The sequence below is a fragment of the Podarcis pityusensis genome (assembly GCF_964106645.2).
Source record: "Podarcis pityusensis genome assembly, chromosome: 11".
In the NCBI taxonomy this organism is placed as follows: domain Eukaryota; kingdom Metazoa; phylum Chordata; class Lepidosauria; order Squamata; family Lacertidae; genus Podarcis; species Podarcis pityusensis.
Window position 1 is genome coordinate 37387007 of NC_138036.1, and position 21805 is coordinate 37408811.

General features: G+C 43.7%; 1 protein-coding gene across 1 annotated transcript in view; it reads right to left on the minus strand.

The window, feature by feature from the left end:
• LIX1 (limb and CNS expressed 1) overlaps nucleotides 1-21546 on the minus strand; it is a 37760-nt gene extending 16214 nt beyond the window's left edge. The window contains exons 1-2 of the mRNA XM_080973117.1: nucleotides 21007-21546; nucleotides 10188-10351 (exon numbers count right to left, since the gene is read on the minus strand). Coding sequence (XP_080829243.1) covers nucleotides 10188-10351; nucleotides 21007-21115 — 273 coding nt within the window. The 5' untranslated portion in view covers nucleotides 21116-21546. The remainder of the gene's footprint in view (nucleotides 1-10187; nucleotides 10352-21006) is intronic.
• Nucleotides 21547-21805: the final 259 nt, after the last annotated feature.

A 21805-nucleotide genomic window follows, 5' to 3' on the forward strand; every position in this document is an offset into this window, starting at 1 on the left:
CCAGCATCTGCCGCCTGAGGCAGACACCTCACCCTGCCAACTGGTAGGGCTAGTCCCGATTGGCTCATGCAATGCACTTTTCATTTATCGGTATTTAGTCTCTTGCATTGTAATAATAATAATAATAATAATAATAATTATGAGGATAATAATAATAATAATAATAATAATAATAATAATAATTTTTTATTTATACCCCGCCCTCCCCAGCCAGAGCCGGGCTCAGGGCAGCCAACACCAATAAAATTACAATAAAAACATAATGGGGGGGGGGAAGAACCAATTTAAAATACAGGTTAAAATACAATTTAAAATGCAGCCTCATTTTAATAGTAGCCCATAGATCAAAACCATAAGGGGAGGGAAACATAAGGGTCAGACTGAGTCCAAACCAAAGGCCAGGCAGAACAGTTCTGTCTTGCAGGCTGCGGAAAGATGTCAAGTCCCGCAGGGCCCTAGTCTCTTGTGACACAGCGTTCCACCAAGTCAGGGCCAGTACTGAAAAGGCCCTGGCCCTAGTAGAGACCAATCTAACCACCTTGAGACCTGGGACCTCCAAAGTGTTGTCATTTGTGGCCCTTAAGGTCCTACACAGGGCATACCAGGAGAGGCGGTCCCGTAGGTACGTGGGTCCTAGGCCACATAGGGCTTTATTATGTACTCTTTCATAATATATTCTTCAGACCTTTGCTTCTACCTTACAGGCTATTTGGGTAACGGGGTTGCCTTTGCATCTTTCGCCATTTTTTTGTTCCAAAGAGCTTACATGCATCTTTTGCTGTAAACTTCTGGGATCACCCTGAGCTAAAATAAATAAGCCCCCAGGATGCTTTTGTTCTGGGATGCTACTTGCCCAATTTGCCTCAGTATTTGCCAGAGCATTCCTTCGTATGTCAAGCTTGGCTTGGTGCCTGCAATGAATGGCCTGGCTTGGGAGAAGCCAATCCAAAATCAGTTATGGGATCACTTTGCAGCACTGTGCCATTAGGGAGAAATGGAGGGGAAAACTAAGCCTTCTAATTTCTGCAAGGAGAAATGAAGAACGAAAGACCGCAGAAGTGAACTTGTTAGTGCAGAAGTTATTACGGGAGTAGATTTGGCAGGAGATATTTTATCAAATGCACACACATTGAGTAAACAAGCAAAGTAAGGATTTGCTCTCTGGTTTTGAGTGCTTATTTCTCCACTCCTGTGAGGCCAAGGAAACAGAAAGATTGGTATGGGGGAGAAGTCAGATAGGTGCACAAACTGAAATAATAATAAAAAACCCCAAACCCCATTATCCTTCTGTGTGGTCTGTGGTCACAATCAAGCCATTGGTTTGCCGCTGAGTTTCCAAGCATATCCTTCAAGCGGCATTTTAAATTCTGAAGAATAGTTTAAGAGGCAGATTTTTAAATGTGAGGAGAAGAACTGCTGACAGGCTCATCACACATAACCCTCCAATGTAAATTCACACCTTTTAGCTAGTGCTGCTGTGCTAGGATAAACATTGCCTACATCACCCAAATCCACTAGAACTGAAGGAGAATTAGTGGTACTTAGAGAAGCTGTTGCACAGCAAATGCGGTTTCTCCTAACTCCCTTTTTTAAAAACACACAACTCAGACAATCTGGATACTTCTCTGTAGAATCTGAAGGATTCTGAGCGAGCTCTGACAGGATCCTCCTTTTAACTTAACGCCAGCACCTTTTCTGCGAGTTCAGCGTAAGTTGCAAAGACCGCTGGAATGTTTCTTTCTGTGCTGCTATTTAATAGACATTCTGATTTGGAAATGCACATGGTGTAGGCAAGGTAAACCGATAGAGCATAGAGAGCTTTCTCATGCAAACCTTCCCCAAAACAGAGATACTTTTATGCACATCAACTGCTTGGAGGACCACACCATAAAATCTGGAGAAGTGAAATGCCTGAATGACGGCTGCTTTTCAGTTTGCATGTAAGATCAAAATTGGTAGGTTTCTATTAAAATGAAAACCAAATTTACTCTCTCTCCCTTATGCACAGCATCCACCAGTATCCCAAATTTCATCCTATCCTGAATTTTGAAGTAATCTTTTGCTTCCATACTGGCCAAACTACCAACACCCCCCCCCCCCGCAAATCTCTGGGAGGAGATACTTCTGTTTACCTGCCTGGTGGTATGTACACAACTGGGGTGGCCCTGGTTGTGACTCCCACAACTGCCCCCCCTCCGAAGCCTTGCTTACCAAGGTCTCAGTTTTGGATCCAACGTTGCAGCCATGAGAGAGACGGAACCCGCTTTGAGTGTAGTGCTTTGAACAGCCTCAGGTTGTTTGTAAAGGTAAAGGGTAAAGGGACCCCTGACCAGTAGGTCCAGTTGTGACCGACTCTGGGGTTGTGGCGCTCATCTCACTTTATTGGCAAGGGAGCTGGTGTACAGCTTCCGGGTCATGCGGCCAGCATGACTAAGCAGCTTCTGGCGAACCAGAACAGCGCACGGAAACGCCGTTTACCTTCCTGCCGGAGCGGTACCTATTTATCTACTTGCACTTTGACGTGCTTTCAAACTGATAGGTTGACAGGAGCTGGGACCAAGCAATGGGAGCTCACCCCGTCGCGGGGATTCGAACCACCGACCTTCTGATTGGCAAGTCCTAGGCTCTGTGGTTTAACCCACAGCGCCACCCGTGTCCCTCTCAGGTTGTTTGTATGTATGTAGAAATAAACCATGTATCATAACAACACCACAGCCTCCGCTGTGCCTCATTTCCAAAGGAAACACGAACCCTGGGTAACCTGGAACCCTTGGAATCTCACAAGAGGTGTGGAGATTGAGGTGACATGTAACAATATGAAGCTGCCTTATCAGAGTCAGAACATTGTTCCATCTAATTCAGTATAACTGCAGAGTTTGGAAACCTGTAGCCCTCCTAACATGGTTGGACTACAACACCTATCATTCCTGGCCACTGGCTATGATGGCTGGGTCTGAGAGGAACTGGAGTCTACATAAGGTGGGGAAGGAGGAAGAATAGGTGCCAGTAGACAACCATCAGCATGTATAAAATTCTTCACACACACAGATCCCAGGAACAATCTGAGGGCATCACAACCAGAAGATTGTGAATGTATTTGGATTAACTGAAAGAAGGTTTAACCCAAGGATGGAAAAACCAGGCAAATTATGTGGTTAAATGATTTCTAACTCCCCCCTCCCCTCACTTTTGGCTAAAATTGAAAACTATGTGGTCTGAGTTCTGCAATTTAAAGCCCCTATTTATTTTAATCATTGCAGCAGTTTAAGTATGGAATCTAGAGATTAAAGGAAGGGAATGCAAAATATCACTGGATGGAAACAGAAGGCAGAGACTTGGGGGACAACTGCATGCCTTGTAATAGCCAAGGATGTGGTTTCAGGAAGTTACCTAAGGCTACAATGAAGGAGATGAAAACCATATGCTCATATACTTGAGGTGATGATTCTCCATGCCCAGTGAATTAAAGATCTCTGTAAATCACAATAAACCGAGGTAATGAAATTAGGCTCTTGCCAGGGTTGAAATAAATAATGGCATATTCTATATTAGAAACCCTATTGCATATCTCAGAACTTTGCAGAGCTTTATATAAAAGGAGTTAAAAGTACCTAGTTTAAACATAGTTTGTACACCATTTCCTTTTGCAGTTTTGGATGACTCTTCAGAAGGCTGAAAGGGGCTAGATAGTCTGCAAGTGTGGGAGGATGTGTTGCAGGCAAGGAGAAGGAAAACAACATAATACAAATGAATAATATTGCAATAACATCCTTGCATTGGGCGATAGTAAAAATGAAACACAGGCCCTTTCCAAAGGTTTATATCAATCACTAGGATTGATAGATAATAGGAACTAGGATATAGATAAGAGTCTGCTGCTGCATACCTGACATGTGTCTAATCACAGGAATTGTAATCTGCAGTGAGATACCTCCGTAAATATCTCTTGCAAGATTTGCCTTGTTTTCAGTACACAGATTTATTATTCCATGATAGCTGCACTGTTCTCTCTATTTTTCAGGTGATCAGTGCGTTTGTTTTCAAATCATGATGTTTTTCTAATGCACAGCAAGATGTCTGAACCTTGTATATACCGCGAACAGGAGGAAAGCATGGCCCTCACACAGCTAATGAGGGTGGGGAAAGTTCTTCCCCACCCTACAGCTAATGGTGACTCCACATTTTATGTGTTTCTGCATTTGGAATGTAATCGCCTACATAAATGGGGAATTGCTTGCAATGCTAAGTGAGGTGGTATTTATACATCACAAGTCCTTGTAGTCTAAAGATAAAGGTAAAGGGACCCCTGACCATTAGGTCCAGTCGTGACCGACTCTGGGGTTGCGGCGCTCATCTCGCTTTATTGGCCGAGGGAGCCGGCATACAGCTCCCGGGTCATGTGGCCAGCATGACTAAGCCGCTTCTGGCGAACCAGAGCAGCGCACGGAAACGCTGTTTACCTTCCCGCTGGTATCTACTTGCACTTTGATGTGCTTTCGAACTGCTAGGTTGGCAGGAGCAGGGACCGAGCAACGGGAGCTCACCCCGTCACAGGGATTCGAACCGCCGACCTTCTGATCGGCAAGTCCTAGGCTCTGTGGTTTAACCCACAGCGCCACCTGCATCCCTTCCTTGTAGTCTATGTATAGCTAAAACATGTTTCTGGGGCCCCAACAAGCATTTGCTGGGGGGTGAACCAAGGCACAAAGGCTAGAAGATTTCCCCCTACATGCCCCTTTCCTCAATGTCACATCCAATGATATATCCTGGGACTCTCCTAATCCTCTGGAGCAGCTTTTAGGGGGCACAATATCTAGACTCAGCCTAAATCATATGTTTCTTTGACATCCAGCACAGGTGCGTTCAAACTTTGACAAAGTACAGGGGATTTATCTTTATGATAGTATTGGTCAAGTGGTGGTTAAGGCATTCCACCCCCCAGCTTAATCCCCATATGTAAAAAATACTTTAAAAAAAGTTATATGGATTCATTTGTTGTTAATTAAAGATGTATTAAACCTATTTCACTATATTTAAATGAATAGTTGGGCAGTGACATTCCTATTGGTAAGAAAAGCAAAAACATCTGCTAGCATTATGAGTGGGTTGACATCAGAGTTCAACAAAAGGGGAGCCAGAAATTTATCAGATAGGCCTCAAGTTGCCCTGCTTTGCTGCAACTGGAAAGTAAAGTACTGTTTTCATGAATGGCTGTGCTTGTGACATCCTGATGCAAATGACACCAGGAAAATATGGATATATTGATACGTACTTCACAAGCACTAAGCATTCATGTAGGCCAGAGGATTGCATTATTCCCTGGTGGGGGTGGGTAGCTCAGCTACTCACCTGCCTGTGAAAAATCCATTAAATTTCTGCAAAATTAAAATTGCCCACTGCTTAATATTGAATTTGAGCCACAAACACATCGCTGAGCAATGGGCAAATTGAACAAAAATAAAGATGCCAATATCTCAGCCAAAGCAAATAATAAGTTTAAAGGTACAGTGGTACCTCGGGTTACATACACTTCAGGTTACATACGCTTCAGGTTACACACTCCGCTAACCCAGAAATAGTGCTTCAGGATAAGAACAGAAATCGGGCTCCGGCGGCGCAGCAGCAGCAGCAGGAGGCCCCATTAGCTAAAGTGGTGCTTCAGGTTAAGAACAGTTTCAGGTTAAGTACGGACCTCCAGAACGAATTAAGTACTTAACCCAAGGTACCACTGTATTTTATTCTCTATTCTAGAAGAAGCCAGATAGGGTTTGTGACTAGTAGGCTAAGGAACCAGTCAAATATGGTTGTTGGTTGATTGTGCACTTTTTATTCTGTGACCTTTCTTAAGCTATCTTATAGATCCAAGTTATTAAACTTACCAGAATTTTAAGGATGGGAAGCATGCCTCTCAGGTAAAGTATTGTTTCATGCATCCCAAACGCCGAGCTATAGGAGACTTCAGGGGCTCCTGCGCGTTCAGCACAGAGAGCAAGTCCAGCTTCTGTGTCTAACCAGCTTCCAGCTCCAGAGAGGTCTAGACCAGGCTAGTTCCTGGCTTGTTGCTGTTCAACCCAGAATATGACACAGCCTCCAGCAAGGTGAAGGAGGAGAGGCCTATCCCTTCCTAAAAGAGCATCACCAGCCAGCTGTTGTCATGGCATCACATCCATATGTAATCAGCTCTTCAGATATGAAGAAGGATGCATAGCAGGCTCAGCTAATGCCGTTAACTTAACAAAGTTAAGCACTTCAGTTGTCCCTTCTACTAAAAACTCCCGACTTACATATACTAAATCACAAGCTTGGTAGAAACCCAAAGACATCATCCAACATAATCCCCCCATCCTCCACCAGTATTGTCATGAACTGGCAGTATGATGGGGAGCAGGAAGAGGACCCTGACAAGGGATGTAGCCAGGACTGGGACGCACCAGGGCAAGCAGGGGATGGGGAGGTAAGTACTCAAAGAGGATGGTGGTCAATGCACAGGAACCAGAGCAGCAGAACCCATCTGCAGAGCCAGAGGGGCCCCTGTTCCCATAAACATGGCAGGCTCTGAGGCATACGGAGCAGCGGGAATGGTGGTCTAGGAGGCTGAGGCAGGCAAGGCCCACAGCCCAGCTCCCTAGCTGGCTAGGTGGGGCTCTCTAGCTCTGGGATGAGGGGTGTGATTCCTCAGCTGGACTAGGCTCGGAGCAGGTGAGGGTCACATGCCTCATCCAGCCCAGATGCTGCAGTCTGCATGCAAAGTACCAAAGGGAAGCAGAGCTGAGGTGCTGTGTCTGCTCAACTGCCCATGTTGATGAATCTTGGCTTGGATACGCCTGGCCCTTTATAGGACTGTGCTTTGAGTTTGACTCTGGACTGTATTCTGACTGCTGGACTTCAGACTTGGCTACTTGGATTGACCCTGGACTGTTTCCTGACCTTTGGACTTTGCTCTTTGCTTGTGTGGCTTTAACCCTGGACTTGGACTTTGGACTTGAAATACTGACTTTCTGCCAGGGGTTCGGGACAATTCATTTGGAATCTGTATTAAACATTTCCAGTGCTTGATTCTCTACTCTTTGGAAATTCCTCTCTGCAATTAGACCCATCTGCTCCCTTTTGATGATCTTCTGGGAGGGATCAATTTACAAAACCTTTTGAAGGACCCATCCAAAGAGAAGATGGGCTCAATCCTATGTAACTTGCCCAATGTTCTCTTGGACAGCTACCACAACTAGAGCTAAGTTGGTATTGATGCACAAGTATTGATAACTGAGGCTGAACATAATGGATGGCCTATATACACAAAAAGCATTAAAAGTGCATTATAAGCTCTTTTGGAATGCACAAGGGAGACATTTATGTGACATGAGTAATAGAAATGATTGCTTATTGACATATTTGGAAGTGATGGCAAACCAAAGAGAACTATTATGCAGCGATGATGGCATAGAAGATAGTAAGATGTTTTTATAAAAAGCATACAGCAAATTCACCACACCACATTTAACCACAAATTCTCTCTCACATAATATTTTAAGAAGTAAAATAGGGGGGGAAAACTAACTTCGGCAGCCCAGTCTCACTAGAAGCATTTAAAAATACCTTGCCAGTTCAAGAAATTCTATCCAGTTTGAATTAAATCTGCTCACTGCACTTCTGAGAGCTTCCTATGCACCCCAGCCACTGACGTTAGACAGACTCTTGACACTGCCTACATTTCCTCAGATGCTGAAAACTTTCTACAGGTTTTCCCAGAAGGGTGGGCAGGATCTGATTTCAGAACTATTTTATCTGTTCTATTTTTATTGCTTTGTACACCGCTATGGTATTTCATAACGTTATAACAGTTTATAAATATTCCAGATAAATAAATATTAAAAACAACATACAGAAGGCCTAGAATGAGTAACTGAAGAAAAACGGCAAGGGGCACAGATTTCAAAAGGGGACTTCTCTTGTTAAGAGTTTTCTGTTGTTTGTAAGAGTGGCATTTTTCTTGAAATAGAATGTAGAATTCTCGTTGCTCCCAATATACAGTAACATGGTGTTATGAACTGGCAGTATTTAGGGGAGCAGGAAAAGGAACCTGGTGAGCAGTGCAGCTGGGAGTGGGTCACCCAGGAGCAAGGTGGGGATGGGGAAGGAGAGGTTGAAATAAATAAATAAATAAATAAATAAATAAATAAATAATTTATTATACCCCGCCCATCTGGCCAGGCCTCCCCAGCCACTCTGGGTGGCTTCCAACAGGATATTAAAAAGACAAGAAAACATCAAATATTAAAAATTTCCCAAAACAGGGCTGCCTTCAGATGTCTTCTAAAAGTCAGATAGTTGTTTATTTCCTTGACATCTGATGGGAGGGCATTCGACAGGCAGTGGCGGAGCTTCATGCTCAGGCACCAGGGGGCGGAGAGCAGGTGGGGGCGGGGCTGGTGCATGTCCTGGGGGCGTGGTTTGCCACCTGTAGGGGTGTGGCACCCAGCGTGGGCAGGGGGGCAGCCGCGATGGCACCCCGCCAGGATCGCACTGTCAGGGGCGGTGCGTTCCCCCTGCGCACTTCTTCCTCTGCCAGTGTCCACAGAGTGGGCGCCACTGCTGAGAAGGCCCTCTGCCTGGTTCCCTGTAACCTTGCTTCTCGCAGTGAGGGAACCTCCAGAAGGCCCTCGGCGCTGGACCTCGGCGCTGGACCTGAGGGCGATCTGGCTGCGACATCTGTCACCCCATTGATCGCCAGGGTTGATTCGGCTGATCTGGCTGGCTACGCGGGTGTCCCCTTCCTCCCTCATCGCTCCATGTGCGTCCCTCCCGAAGCTGCGCACTGGGTGGAAGAGGACGACCATCCCAGTAGAAAATATTCACAGGTGACAGAGGATGATCAGGAAGCAGGGGCTAGTGCACAGGAAGCCGAGTAGCGAGACCCTCACTAGAGTCAGAGAGGCCCCCGTCCCCATGAACCCAGCTGGTCCTAAGACATAGGGAACAGTGGGCAGGGCACTCCAGGAAGCAGGGGCCCCTGTTCCCATAAACATGGCAGTCTCTGAGGCATGTGGAACAAGGGGAGTGGTGCTGTAGGAGGCTGAAGCAGGCAAGGGCCCACAGCCCAGCTCCCTAGCTGGCTAGGTGGGGCTCTCTAGCTCTGGAGGAGGTATGTGATTCCTCAGAGAGCCAGTGTGGTGTAGTGGTTAAGAGCGGTAGTCACGTAATCTGGGGAACCGGGTTCATGTCCCCGCTCCTCCACATGCAGCTGCTGGGTGACCTTGGGCCAGTCACACTTCTCTGAAGTCTCTCAGCCCCACTCACCTCACAGAGTGTTTGTTGTGGGGGAGGAAGGGAAAGGAGATTGTTAGCCGCTTAAAGGGAGTGGAAGGCAGGATATCAAATCCAAACTCTTCCTCTCTCTTCTTCTCAGCTGGGGCAAGCTGAGAGCAGGTGAGGGTCACATGCCTCATCAAGCTCAGATGCTGCAATCAGCAGACACAGGATAAGACGGAAGCAGAGCTGAGGTGCTGTGTCTGCTCAACTGCCCATGTTGAGGGACCTTGCCTGGGATTCTCCTTGGACCTTCACGGGTTTCTACTTTGAGATTGACTCTAGACTGTATCCTGACTACTGAACTCCTATCTTGGCTTACTTGGACTGACCCCAGACTGTGTTTCCTGGACTTGGCTTGTGTGAATTGGCTTCTGGACTTGGGACTTTGTCTTGGTACACCGTCTGCCAAGTAGGCCAGGGGATCAGGACACATGGTAATGCAGGGTGGAGACAGATAAGAGTTTTAAAAAGAGTTGGAAATTCTTTTAGAGATGCATCATTATCTATAATATACACTTGTTTTGTCCCACTGATGCATCTCTTGACAGGAGGTCCCTGACATGTCAGTGGAGGGGTCATGCAGGCCACTCTGCCTCCTTCACCCCTGATCCTTCCCATGTGTTGTGTTAAAGAATCGGGGTGGAAATAAGTCACAAATGTTTTATTCTCAAATAAGCAGCAGCACAGCAAAACTGGCCCATATGCCCAGACATAATCTGAATGTGTGCATGGTGTGAAGAAAAACTTCCTTTGGTTCCAAACCAACATTGGTTGACCCCAAGTTCTAGTGTTACAACAGAGAGAGCGATAGTCATGATGGCAGGCTGAATTTCTTGCAGCAGAGTCCTTTTTCATTAAAATGCTTCAGCATATATTCTTACCTGAAAGTTACCAAAGCAGCTTCCTCCAGGCAGGGTAACATAACTCACAAACGGAGGCCCAGGAGAATTTAGTGACTCGTAGACCACTGTGCCTTCACTTGAAAACACACCTCTCTGTCTCTGTTTGCTCTCCCAGAATTCCTGAAGCATTGCTACAACATTCACTGCCAAAACAGAGAAATGACAATACGTTAGTAATAACCTATGATTCTATATATCTCCATTTGCATGGGAATGAAACTACAACCCTGCATTAAAAAACGATGGATGTCTTTTATAACTTTACATTGATGTCAACATGGGAAAGAAATCTGCAAAGGAAGCCACAGATTAAATTTGGATGTACAATAAATTCATTGTTTTCCAAGGCTGAAGTCTGATGACCTAATCCACAAACTGAAAAGGTCATAGATTTTGGCTGACCAAGACTAGACACAAATGGCCACTTTGTGTTGGCTTCATGGTTAATGAACTAACAATGCATTGATCCCTTAAATACAGCCCAGCCTCCCTTCCTGGTCTCACTTCGAAGAGAAGCAGTGCTACAATCCTGTCTACAGAGCCCTGCCTAGGATTTATATATAACCCTTTTAAATAACACATTTCTAAGCCTTGTTCAGGTGTTAATAAATATACATCACACATATACACAATAGCATGAATGGGAGAAATCAGTCATTGATCTCACCATGTTGTCCTGGCCCCATTCGCATGCGTTGGAGAAATAAACGGAACAGGTAAGTCCGATAAACATGTGTAGGCTCTCCTCATGACCTGGAAACGTGCACCAACATGCTCCCAACATGTGGTCAGTGGGACAGGGAGACCTGAGGATGTGATGGTTGGGGTGGAGCCAATGGGTGGAACACCACTGTCCATCTCAGGTAATTTTTCATGGAATGGGGTGGGGAGAGAAGTGGCTTTATTTTCCCATACGTGTGTGGATCATTAATTCAGCAGCAAATGACAGATAGCCAGGGTAGAGAGGGAGAAGCAATGTGAGCCAGAAGCTTGGAGTAGGGAGCCTGGAGTTATGTGACAGAGAAGCAGAGCAGCAGGCAGAGCACGATGTTTGATGTCTGTTTGAATCCTAGACAGCACCTATGGGAGAAGCAAGATCCTCTTGGGGTGCTAATGCTGTGAATCCCTTCATCGTAGGCTCAGATTGTAGATGTGTGTGTAAATAAACCATATATCATAAATACACTGCAGTCTCCGCTGTGCCTCATTTCTAAAAGGAAACACAGACCCTGGGTGAGTGCCTGGAACACCCTAGAATCTCACACCACTCAGGGATTGGGGAGTGGCGTGCAACAAAACATTGACTAAAGTCTATTTAAATCTGTGGCACAAATGTGATGGCTTTCCTCTGGCAAATGGCTGATACAGTTAAAGAGGGCAACCTTAGACAATGCCTTGCATGTTGATGAAAAATGTAGCATGTAAAACTACTGGTGGGGAATTAGGTCCCCAGATGCTGTTGAAAACCAATAAATCTAGCATTATAATTCTTTTTTTTTTTTCAGAAAGGGCTCAATAAGAGCCTTTATTTTGCGTCTTCCTCCAAAGTAGTGATTGGCACTCTAGAAATTCTTTTTTTTTTTAATAGACCAGCTATACTGAAAAGCAGCTTTCTATGAGAATCATAGAATGTAAATATTGGATTGGTCTCTCACTCAAGGACTTCTATGGATGATCTAAGTGGAAAATATAATGGCTCTGTAAAATAATAGGAATAATAAAAACTGATTTGACCGACCTTTCAGAAGGTCATGGAGACCCCTTTCCCCAATTAAACCAAAACTTAAAATGGAAAACAGATGGTTATCTCAATCTGTGATGGTAGAATTAAGCTTTGACACAAACTGAACAAAGGTGAAAACCCAAGCCACAAAGAAATGAATTGTTTTTCCAAATTTAAGTTGTATTCCTCCCTTGAGACCGGCAGACTTTATTAAATGCTTATTTAATGTGCTCTGCTACTTGCTGTTGATGTCTGAAAGTCATCAAAGCAATCTAGTAGATTGAAGCATGATAGGTGACCTGTTGCTTTTACATTCACCAAAGACTTCCCCTGATATTCTTTCCTTATTCTTCCCCGCCCCCTCCCAGCTTTGACTTCTGATAATATCAGAACTGGTAACATGCCTTAAAGAATTATATCTGATCCGGGGGGGGGGGGGAGAACCCCTCCAAACCAAAACTAGTTCAGATTTTTAGATCGGGTCTGTTAAAACAGCACCTCGCCCAGATTTACATCCATCACTCCTTTTTCCCTAATAAGGACACACATACATATGCACACAGGTCTCGTAACAATTCCATTTAAAAGCCATTAAGGGAAAGCTGATATTTAGGGTTTTTTTAAAAAAAACATGTTAAACCTCAACCGTCTTAAACTATGAGTGTGACAGGAATTGTGGTGGTGATATCAAATTATTATACAAAGGATGTGCATAGGTTACCCATGTCGTGAGCTCAATGTAACAACGAAGAAAGTAAAATGGAAGCCTGGGCAAAGAGAATGGCCAAGGGCCAGAACACGTCTATGCTGTGAGTCTGTTCCTAGCTGGTCAGCAAGTTCGTGCAGTAGAGGCTGGTCTATGGAGGCTGCCCACATCTAGCCACCACCTGCCTGTCTTCTTTGAACCAGAGCTTTTGTCAGCTGGAACTTACTGGAACTCAGTTCTGGCACCTCTCCATTGCCATTACAGTGGTACCTTGGATTACAGACGCTTCAGGCTACAGAGTCCGCTAACCCAGAAATAGTACCTCGGGTTAAGAACTTTGCTTCAGGATGAGAACAGAAATCATGCTCTGGCGGCCCGGCAGCAGCTGGAGGCCCCATTAGCTAAAGTGGTGCTTCAGGTTAAGAACAGTTCAGGTTAAGAACAGACCTCCAGAACGAATTAAGTTCTTAACCTGAGGTACCACTGTATAAGAGAACAAGGGTGATGGTGAGTTCTGGAACCTCTTTTTCTAGAAAAATACAACTGCTTCTAACACATCCACTGTCTGTCAACTTCCTCCCTTCCCCCAGCTTAGTCTCAGGGTTGTCCTGAACTCAGCAGGGAAGAGGATGGGCACCAAACGTTTTGATGTCCTATTATGTCAGCTGTGGGTTTCTATTATATCCAGTATTGGCATGAAACATCACAGCACTAAAATCAGAGAAACCCTTCTGCTTGCTCTTCAAAAGCCGGCCCTGGAGCTTGTGTAGTTGGGCCACATCCACTCACATTTAAAGCACAGGGCTTCCCCCAAAGAATCCTAGTGACCGTAGTTTGTTATAGGTGATGGCAACTGCAGCTCTGTGAGGGGTAAACTACAGTTCCCAGGATTCTTTGGGGGAGAAGCCATGTGCTTTAAATGTGCTTTGAATGTATGGAGACTTAATCTCCTGCACCCACCTGCGAATGTGTGTCAATAGGAAATATTTTATTTTTTTAAAATGGAAAAAGGATGAGGTGGGGAGGTGATCACGAGACAACAGGGTATAGGAAATGGTCCACCATGAATGCTCCCCTCCCCACTAACAGGATCAGCTCCATACAAAGAACCTTTGTATTTTTCGATTTAAACAAACAAACTCAGCTTTTGAGCAATAGATAGTTATGAAGGAAGGCACTAAAACAAGAATGTATCATGCCAAGATTGCAAATAAACAGGACACACAGTGCCCAAAGAACTTAGCAGTGCCTTTTATTTTAGAAGAGGATTATCCAAGTAGAGGTTTTGCAATCTTCCTGGCAATGTGGAACAGAGCCATAACCCTGGGAATATTTCATTGTCACAAACGATCCGTTTATAAAGAACACACACGGTAAGTATTTCCTGCTTAGTCAGTTTTATACTTTAAAAGGGCTTTCAGAAGAAGAGTTGTTTTAACTAACTTGTCAGACTATTATTAAATAACCATTTGACTGCAGAGAAATATACATTTCATATTTGGGTTTTTTAAGTTGTATTTTTTTTTAAGTAAAAGACTATATTTTTTTTTGTCGCAAGGCTACTAAAATTGTCTTCTATTTCCTCAATCAATCTATGACACATAATCAGTAAAACCATATCATTTAAACAAATACCATAACTTATAGGCACACCTTCTTACAGCTGCCTCCCATTAGGGGCTATAATTTAACACACACCTCGACTGAAGCTGTAAAAGTTGGGCTCAGTTTGATACATGCAGATTGTTTAAATGTGTAGAATGAGAAAAAGCAACGCCATGGGGCTGAAATAGTTATGTTACATGGATGTAAGAGATATAATATTAATTCGGTTGCCATGTTGCATTTTATAAATCAAAATGCTGTAAAATGTGCACATGCCTATAATTCCCTCATACTGCTAAGACCATAAGTTGGGCTAATCTGTCACTGATATGTCTCCAAGTTTCATGGGACTCAGTTGGGTCCTGTCCCCTCTTGTCAGCTCCTGTTGGGCTTATCTGGTGGTTAACAGGGAGTGCTCTGAACAAAACAGGGCAGCAAGGTCTAAGCTACCAGTTCAACTTCCCACATGCCTTGGAGCGACAGTACACCAGGGGCATTGTGGGAAATGTAAATAGCAACTAGACCAGTTGACCAGTGCTGATCAGAGCACTGAGACAAGAGGAGGAGGAGGAAGAAGTCAAGGGGCAGGGGGTGCCCAAGACGGGCCAGAAGTGGGCTCCTACTTGATACTGGGGTCCCAGGAGCTCCCAAAGATGCAGAGGGCCAGCACCACCATGCTGATCTGCATATCATTATGGGACAGCTTTAAGTGGTGTGAGCCTGAAGTTACAAATATACAAAGCAATTGATTGGTGGAGGGTCTGGACAGACTTGCATATGTGGGCCTTGGGACCATAACCACTGTCATAAATTGCCTCACACGTTGCCTCAGTCTCCATGGCACTACTGTATCATGAATGAGTGTGTGAGAGAGAACTTCTGTTTACCCAAAAGACCCTTATTCACCACAACCTAAAATTTCGCATCTATATGTTCATTACAAGAGTATGACCTTCCATTTGTCTGAATCATCTTTGGTCATATTCTCATCTTCCATTACCAAATCCCTCACTTCATTTCCAAACCATTCTTGCTTAGTTCCATCCCAAGGCCCACCCTTCCCAACTTCACAAGATGAAATATGAACAAGGCACTCCCCAGTTCACGGGTCAATCTCTTAGCCACTCTTAGCTACACCAGCGTTTTGCAAGAGATGCATCCTGAGCACTCTGTGGACAACTCCTGGAGTCCTCAGATGTCTTTGAAGAGGATTACAGTGAACCTGTGCATCAGAACAGGGTGTACTGTTCAGTTGCTATAAAACGATAGGAGACAAATTTTAAAGTGATTTAGGGGATACTTTCGAAGTCTACACTTTCTCATCCCAAACTGCTTTTAAAAAGCGATCTCTTTCAGTGTCAGGAGGGCAGTAAAACCCCCAACGAGGTACAAGAAGAAAGTGGAACCATTCAGCATCTCCCTATTGGCCCACCCTAGTATGCTTTGCATCTCTCCTCTCATCCCTTTACAGCAGGAATGGGAAATCTGTAGCCTTCCAGCTGTTGCTGGACTCTACCTTCCATCAGCAGCAGTCAGCATTGCCAATGGCCAGGGATGATGGGCACTGCAGCCCAGCGAATACTGGAAGATGACAGGTTCCATATCCCTGCCATATATCAATATGGATTCGTTTCTGAAGCACACACCTGCTGCTTACATGTCTAATTTGTTCCTCGAAGACAAAAGAAGTGGATGCATAGTCATCCTCAGCTTAGAGCAGATATTCCCAAACTTAGATCTCCAGCTGTTTTTGGACTACAACTCCCATCATCCCTAGCTAACAGGACCAGTGGTCAAGGATGATGGGAAACGTAGTCCAAAATTAGCTGAAGACCCAAGTTTGGGAAACACTGGTTTAGAGTATAGTACTGTTTCATCAGATAAGTTCTAGCCCAACAAGAATATACTAGAACAGCTGAAACAGTTGCTTGAGATTCCTGATTAATGAAGGCAGTCAAATGAGGGCCAGACTTTACACCTGGGATGGAGAACCTGTGTCTCAGGATGTTGTTGAACAACAACTCCCAACATTCCTGGCCATTTACCATGCTGACCGGGGCTGATGGGAGTTGAAGTCCAACAACTTCTGAAGAGCCACAGGTTCTCCAGCCTTGCTCCACTCATTGCCTCTGAACTGATTTCTGAAGCATCCAGTTATGTTTCTACTTTCCTGGCTTCCCCTCTCTGGAGGACTTGAGTTGAGGTCTTGAAGCTTTTCCACTGCCCTCAGCTTGAGGCAGTTATCAGTGATTTATTCCCAGATAATCCTTTGTGTAGCTGTTGAGCATCAGCGTGTGTTTCCACTTCTCCGTGAGGTCTCCTGGTGGTGGCCTTGAGGATCATGTTATTTCAGAAGGGGATCTTGGCTCCCTGCCTGTGCAGGCCTCTTGCCAAAGACAATTTCAAAACTAGCATTAGGACCCCTGAACAAGGAGTTTCATGTGTCTTGAAATTGGCCCAGGCGCTCTCATTTGTGCATTTCAAGTACTGCTCTGATCCCAAGATGATTAATAAAACAATAAATATGAAGAATGATGGTGGCCATGCTTATTCTAGAAAAATCCATAAAGACTGTGGTCATCAGACTGCCATTTGATGAGGCCATGGATATTTGTTTGTGGTTTTTACGGATTATGTAATTGGCCTACAAACAAGGGTAGACCTGGAATTATTGTAAGGCATAATTCCCTTTCAGTTTGCAGAAAGCCAAACCACTGGGAAATTGAAATAGCCTTTGAGTGGAGGGTTCACAGATTTGTAGGTTTCTAACCTGTTTTTAATTCAGTTACCTCTGGCTGACCTTGGACCAACCTGAGTCAACCGTAACACATAAGCACGAATAGCTTGAAACACGGAAGGAGCACTCTGTCCATGTGTCCCACCTCCCTATGACAAATGGATCTGGTCTGTGGCCGGTACAGGCCTCTTAAAGGGCTTTCTGAGTAATGTTTTGGGCCTCTTGCTGCTTGAGAGACCATTTCCTTGCTTCTGTGAGTGAGCCCTTGCAGGGGCAGGTTAGTGTTCCACTCTTGCCCCTTTTTACCTCATCTGGGCTAGTTTTGTGATACAAAATACACAGTACATTTTAGCTGCCCCTCCTTTTTTTGTAAAAAACGAGGGAACTGCTCATCAGTTGTATTATGCATTTTCTCTCTCATCTCCAAAGTAATTGGCTCAAATAATTCAGAAAAATGAGAAGATTGTAAAGGGCTGATCGTATAACCGCTTCATGATGAAAATAAGCTAAGGGCTGTATCTAATTCTAGTCAATGCCCTGCACATGTCCTTTTTTTATTGCTCACATGATGCTATCAGAGCGGTCACACACAACCCTGCATTCCATACTTTTTGTACCTCCCTGCTGAAATCCCATTACATTTTCATACCACCAATGTTCTGGGCTTTTTAAAATATATATATTGGTCCTGCTTTTGTTGTGCTGTAGTCTTCCGGACAGCAATAATATGGTAGCACTGGGGAACCATCACAGAAGTAATAAAGCAGAATAAAACCACCACTAAAGGACTATTATTGTGTCAACTACATAGTGCAGAACACACCTGCCATAAAACACCAGTTGAGTGCCCCTTCCCACTGAAATTGACGGGCACTACTAATTTTGGTCCATTAATTTCAATGGGTTTACTCTGAGTAGAACTGAGCTGTATATAACCCCAAGTCCTTTGAGATTCCACAGAATCCATCTTCCCTTTTACTGTTGTCTAAGGATGCTCATGCCATATCTGTAGTGCTGCAGCACTGAACAAGTCTTGGCCATGAGGACCTTGGTGGTCAGATCATGTAAGTGCAGTATTATCTTTCTTTCAAAATAGCATAACAATGTGCTGCTTGCTTCCTTTATGGCTGGGACTGGGAACTGTGATCACCAGTTGTTTTTGGATTCCAGCTTCCACGAGCCTCAGACAGCAGATCAGGGATGATGGGAATTGTAGTCCAACAATATCTGGAGGGACACAGGTTCTCTGTTCCCACTTTAAGGGATTTACAGAGCAATCCTACTGCACAAAGAGTCCTTGGAATTAGTTCCATGGCTATCAAAGGTACTTATTCCCAGGTGATTAGGATAACATAACAACCTAATAATATGTGGTCTTTAGTGGTGATACTCATAGAACTCACATCTTGTTGTTTCCCTCTGGCTTATGGAGCTAGAGAATGCTATTGACCAAGCAAAGCAAGGCTTCTCATCTGGCTTCCTGTTTGTAACAACATATCTCCCTTAAACATTGATACTGAAACGGCATCTGGTATATGTGTTCAGGGCATTTTAAGTTCAAATACTAGTCTGTTCAAGACAGAATTTGACATTTCAAGTTCAGCCTTGGTTATAGTGTGGTGGTGATAATGCCAAGGTTGCAGGTTTGATCCTCATATGGTACAGCTGCATATTTCTGCAATGCAGAGAGTTGGACTAGATGATCTTCTGTGTCCTTATACACTCTATGACTCTATGAAACTCCTGTTTGACTCCCACATACATTTCCAAAGGGGCAGAAAATATGCAGAAAAGCAGCATACGATACATCTGCCCTGAGATTTAAGATAGTGCCATGAAACTTGTTGTACATATGTGATTTTACATAAATCTCCATTTCAAGTTTGAATACCGGTAAGAATGATTTCAGGAAAAGAGAAAGCAAAGGGTTGGCAAATACCATAATTGTAGGAACAAGGATTTAATCCTTATAGGACCTTATATACTGAAACTGCTGGGGAAGTGAATGGGAAATATAAGCAGCCTTTGAGATTCATGTAGATAATAGAATTCTTCTAAATAAATAACATAACATATGTATAAATACTACTACTACTACTACTACTCCTACTAGCCTTCCATATACATTTCTCAAGGTGATGTAGAAAATACAATAAGCACAGCCATAAAACCATTAAAGACAACACAGAAAAGAACAGTAAATTCATGTAAAAAACAAGTCCATACAAACCCATGGCAGACACTTATATTGAAAGTAAGGTTTCTGAAACACTGATTTACTGGAGTTTCATCCTCTTCTACATCAATGTAGGGACTGATAGCATTCAGCTGGCTAAAGTCTGTTAACAGGATGCAATATATTCAATATATTCTAGTGGAAGGACTATTTTTTTAATGGTTAACCCCACTTTGTGATAAGATTCCATTGAAAATGGTATTCCAGCCCCATGTGCTTTCCTGCTTTATTGTAGCCATTCTTCCAGCCAGCAAATCTGTGGGTGGTCACAATAACTTTGTCTGAGAGGCCAGTACATACATTTTCAATCAAAACCTTGTCAGATGATCTTCAGGAATCTGCCACAATGGGAGGGGAGGGGGGAAGTTCCCCACCTTTTCTAGATCAAATCCTTTGTGCTTGTGGGATGTATCTGCCTCCACAAGGTTTGTTAACTGCTGCTTACCGTGGGACTGATGCAATGGCATTGAGTTTTCCTTCTGGGTGGCCTCAGGAGCGGTATTTGTGTTTATCTGTCTAACTCTTGATTTCTGTCAAACTATGTATGGAATAATTGATACACAACTTCGCTGTCTCTCGCCAGCTGCTTATTTAAAGCCATTCATTCCATGCTCCTTTTGAAAGAACACAAAGGGCTGATGAAGTTGCTAACTCTTACCATAGCTCCTGACAAAGAAATTAAGCAGATACTTTCAAAGAGTGTCTCCCCCATAGTGCCACAGAGTGTAATATAGATAATAATAAACTTTCTCTGTGAAATGTTGCCCAGCAAAGGCAGCCTAGTGATTTTTCTACAATGTGACTGAGTAATTTAGACTAATATTATAACTGACAGTTTTCACAAATTATGAAAAAGCAATGAACTGAACAAAAAAACCATGCTGATGGAAAAGGTGAGACTACATTATTAGTCTGATTCATCATGATAAATTCTGGGGAATTTTCAAGTTGGTTTCCTCTTTAATATATAAGAATTTTCTCTTCTAAGCACAGTCAAGAGATTTTGGGTTGCATTCTGATGCCCTCTTTTATATGAATTAACACCTTGTCCTATAAAGATCATAAACGATGCTTTAACTAGAAAGTAAGCAGTCTCTGCTTAAAGGCAGCAAATTGAAGCTGTTTTATAATGCAATTGTATGCATGTCTACTCAAAAGTAAGTCCTACTCAGTGCTTACCTGCAGTCAAGTGTGTACAGGATTGCAGTCTGAAACACTGAGACCTTCTTGGAACTTAATTTAAGAGACTTTAATACAAATTTTATTGAACAAACCGCCTCAGTATTTATAAATAGGATTGTTTTCAGATGCAGTTTGAAGTGTGCATGTGACTTGTAACTAGCATTATTCCTACAAATAAATAGCACATGAGTTACGATGAAAGAACATATGTAAATCTTAGTATATAGGTACAATTGTAAACGGTAAACAGTTTGGCATGTTTTCAGGTAAAACTTTATAAAACATATAATCAAACTCTTCTAGGATTTGAAGTGTGTACGTATAGTACATTATTCTGTGATTGCAAATATAGTACTCAATTCCGCCCCCCCCCCCCAAGTTTTACTGCTACACAGCATATCTAATCAGTAGTAAGACCCACTGAGTTCATTTGGGCTTACTCCCATGCCAGTGAGAATCGCAGCACTAACTTTTGCAGGAAAAAATATATTGATAAACATCACATACAGAGAGAGCAGAGCATTTGATGGGCTGATCTATACAACATCCCTGTTACAGGTTTCTGTCTGACTCAAATGCAAAGTCCAGAAACTTTGTTTTGGTACTTACAGTCTTTAAACGCAAGTGCAGGGTCCCTGTGAGGCAGGACCTGGGAGATTATATGCTGTAGAGATTCCAAGGTTCTGTCCATTTTGGGCTGCCTTCTTGCAGACTGCATCCACAAAGTGTCCACCACATGCCTGAATTCTTCCAGCCCTGTCCTGAATTTATGCAGCTCATTGATGAACTGGATTACCAAAGAATCTCCCTCAGCATCTGCCAATCATACATTGCCCAGATTCAAAAGACCCTTCAGGGGGTCCTCCTCCCCAGCTCGCTTATCTTTGTTGTAGGCTGAGCTAATTAGCTGGGGAGGTTGGTTGACAGGCTCCTTCCTCCTTGCTTTTTCCTCTGTTAAACACACCCACCTACTGGCTAGCTGGAGAAGCAAAGCATGCGAAAGACATTCCTCTCTTCATCCTGACATTGACTGAAGCTGCTGAAGCAGACAACGTTGGACTTTCTGCTGACTTAATAAGAATTCATCCCCACTGTATTTTTTTTTTTTAAATAATAACTGAGGGAAAGGGAAATGAGAAGATTAATATGGGATAGCTCGACGATGTCTTACTTTATGTACTGCTGTCTGAGGACAACACTTTATTTGATGGGTTATCACGATCCAAGTTCTATTTAAAGATAAAGAAGGGAGAGTAGGAGCCTCAAAGTTTCACAGTAGGGATGTGGGTGGCGCTGTGGTCTAAACCACAGAGCCTCTTGGGCTTGCTGAACAGAAGGTCGCTGGTTTAAATCCCCACGACAGGGGGAGCTCCCGTTGCTCTGTCCCTGCTCCTGCCAACATAGCAGT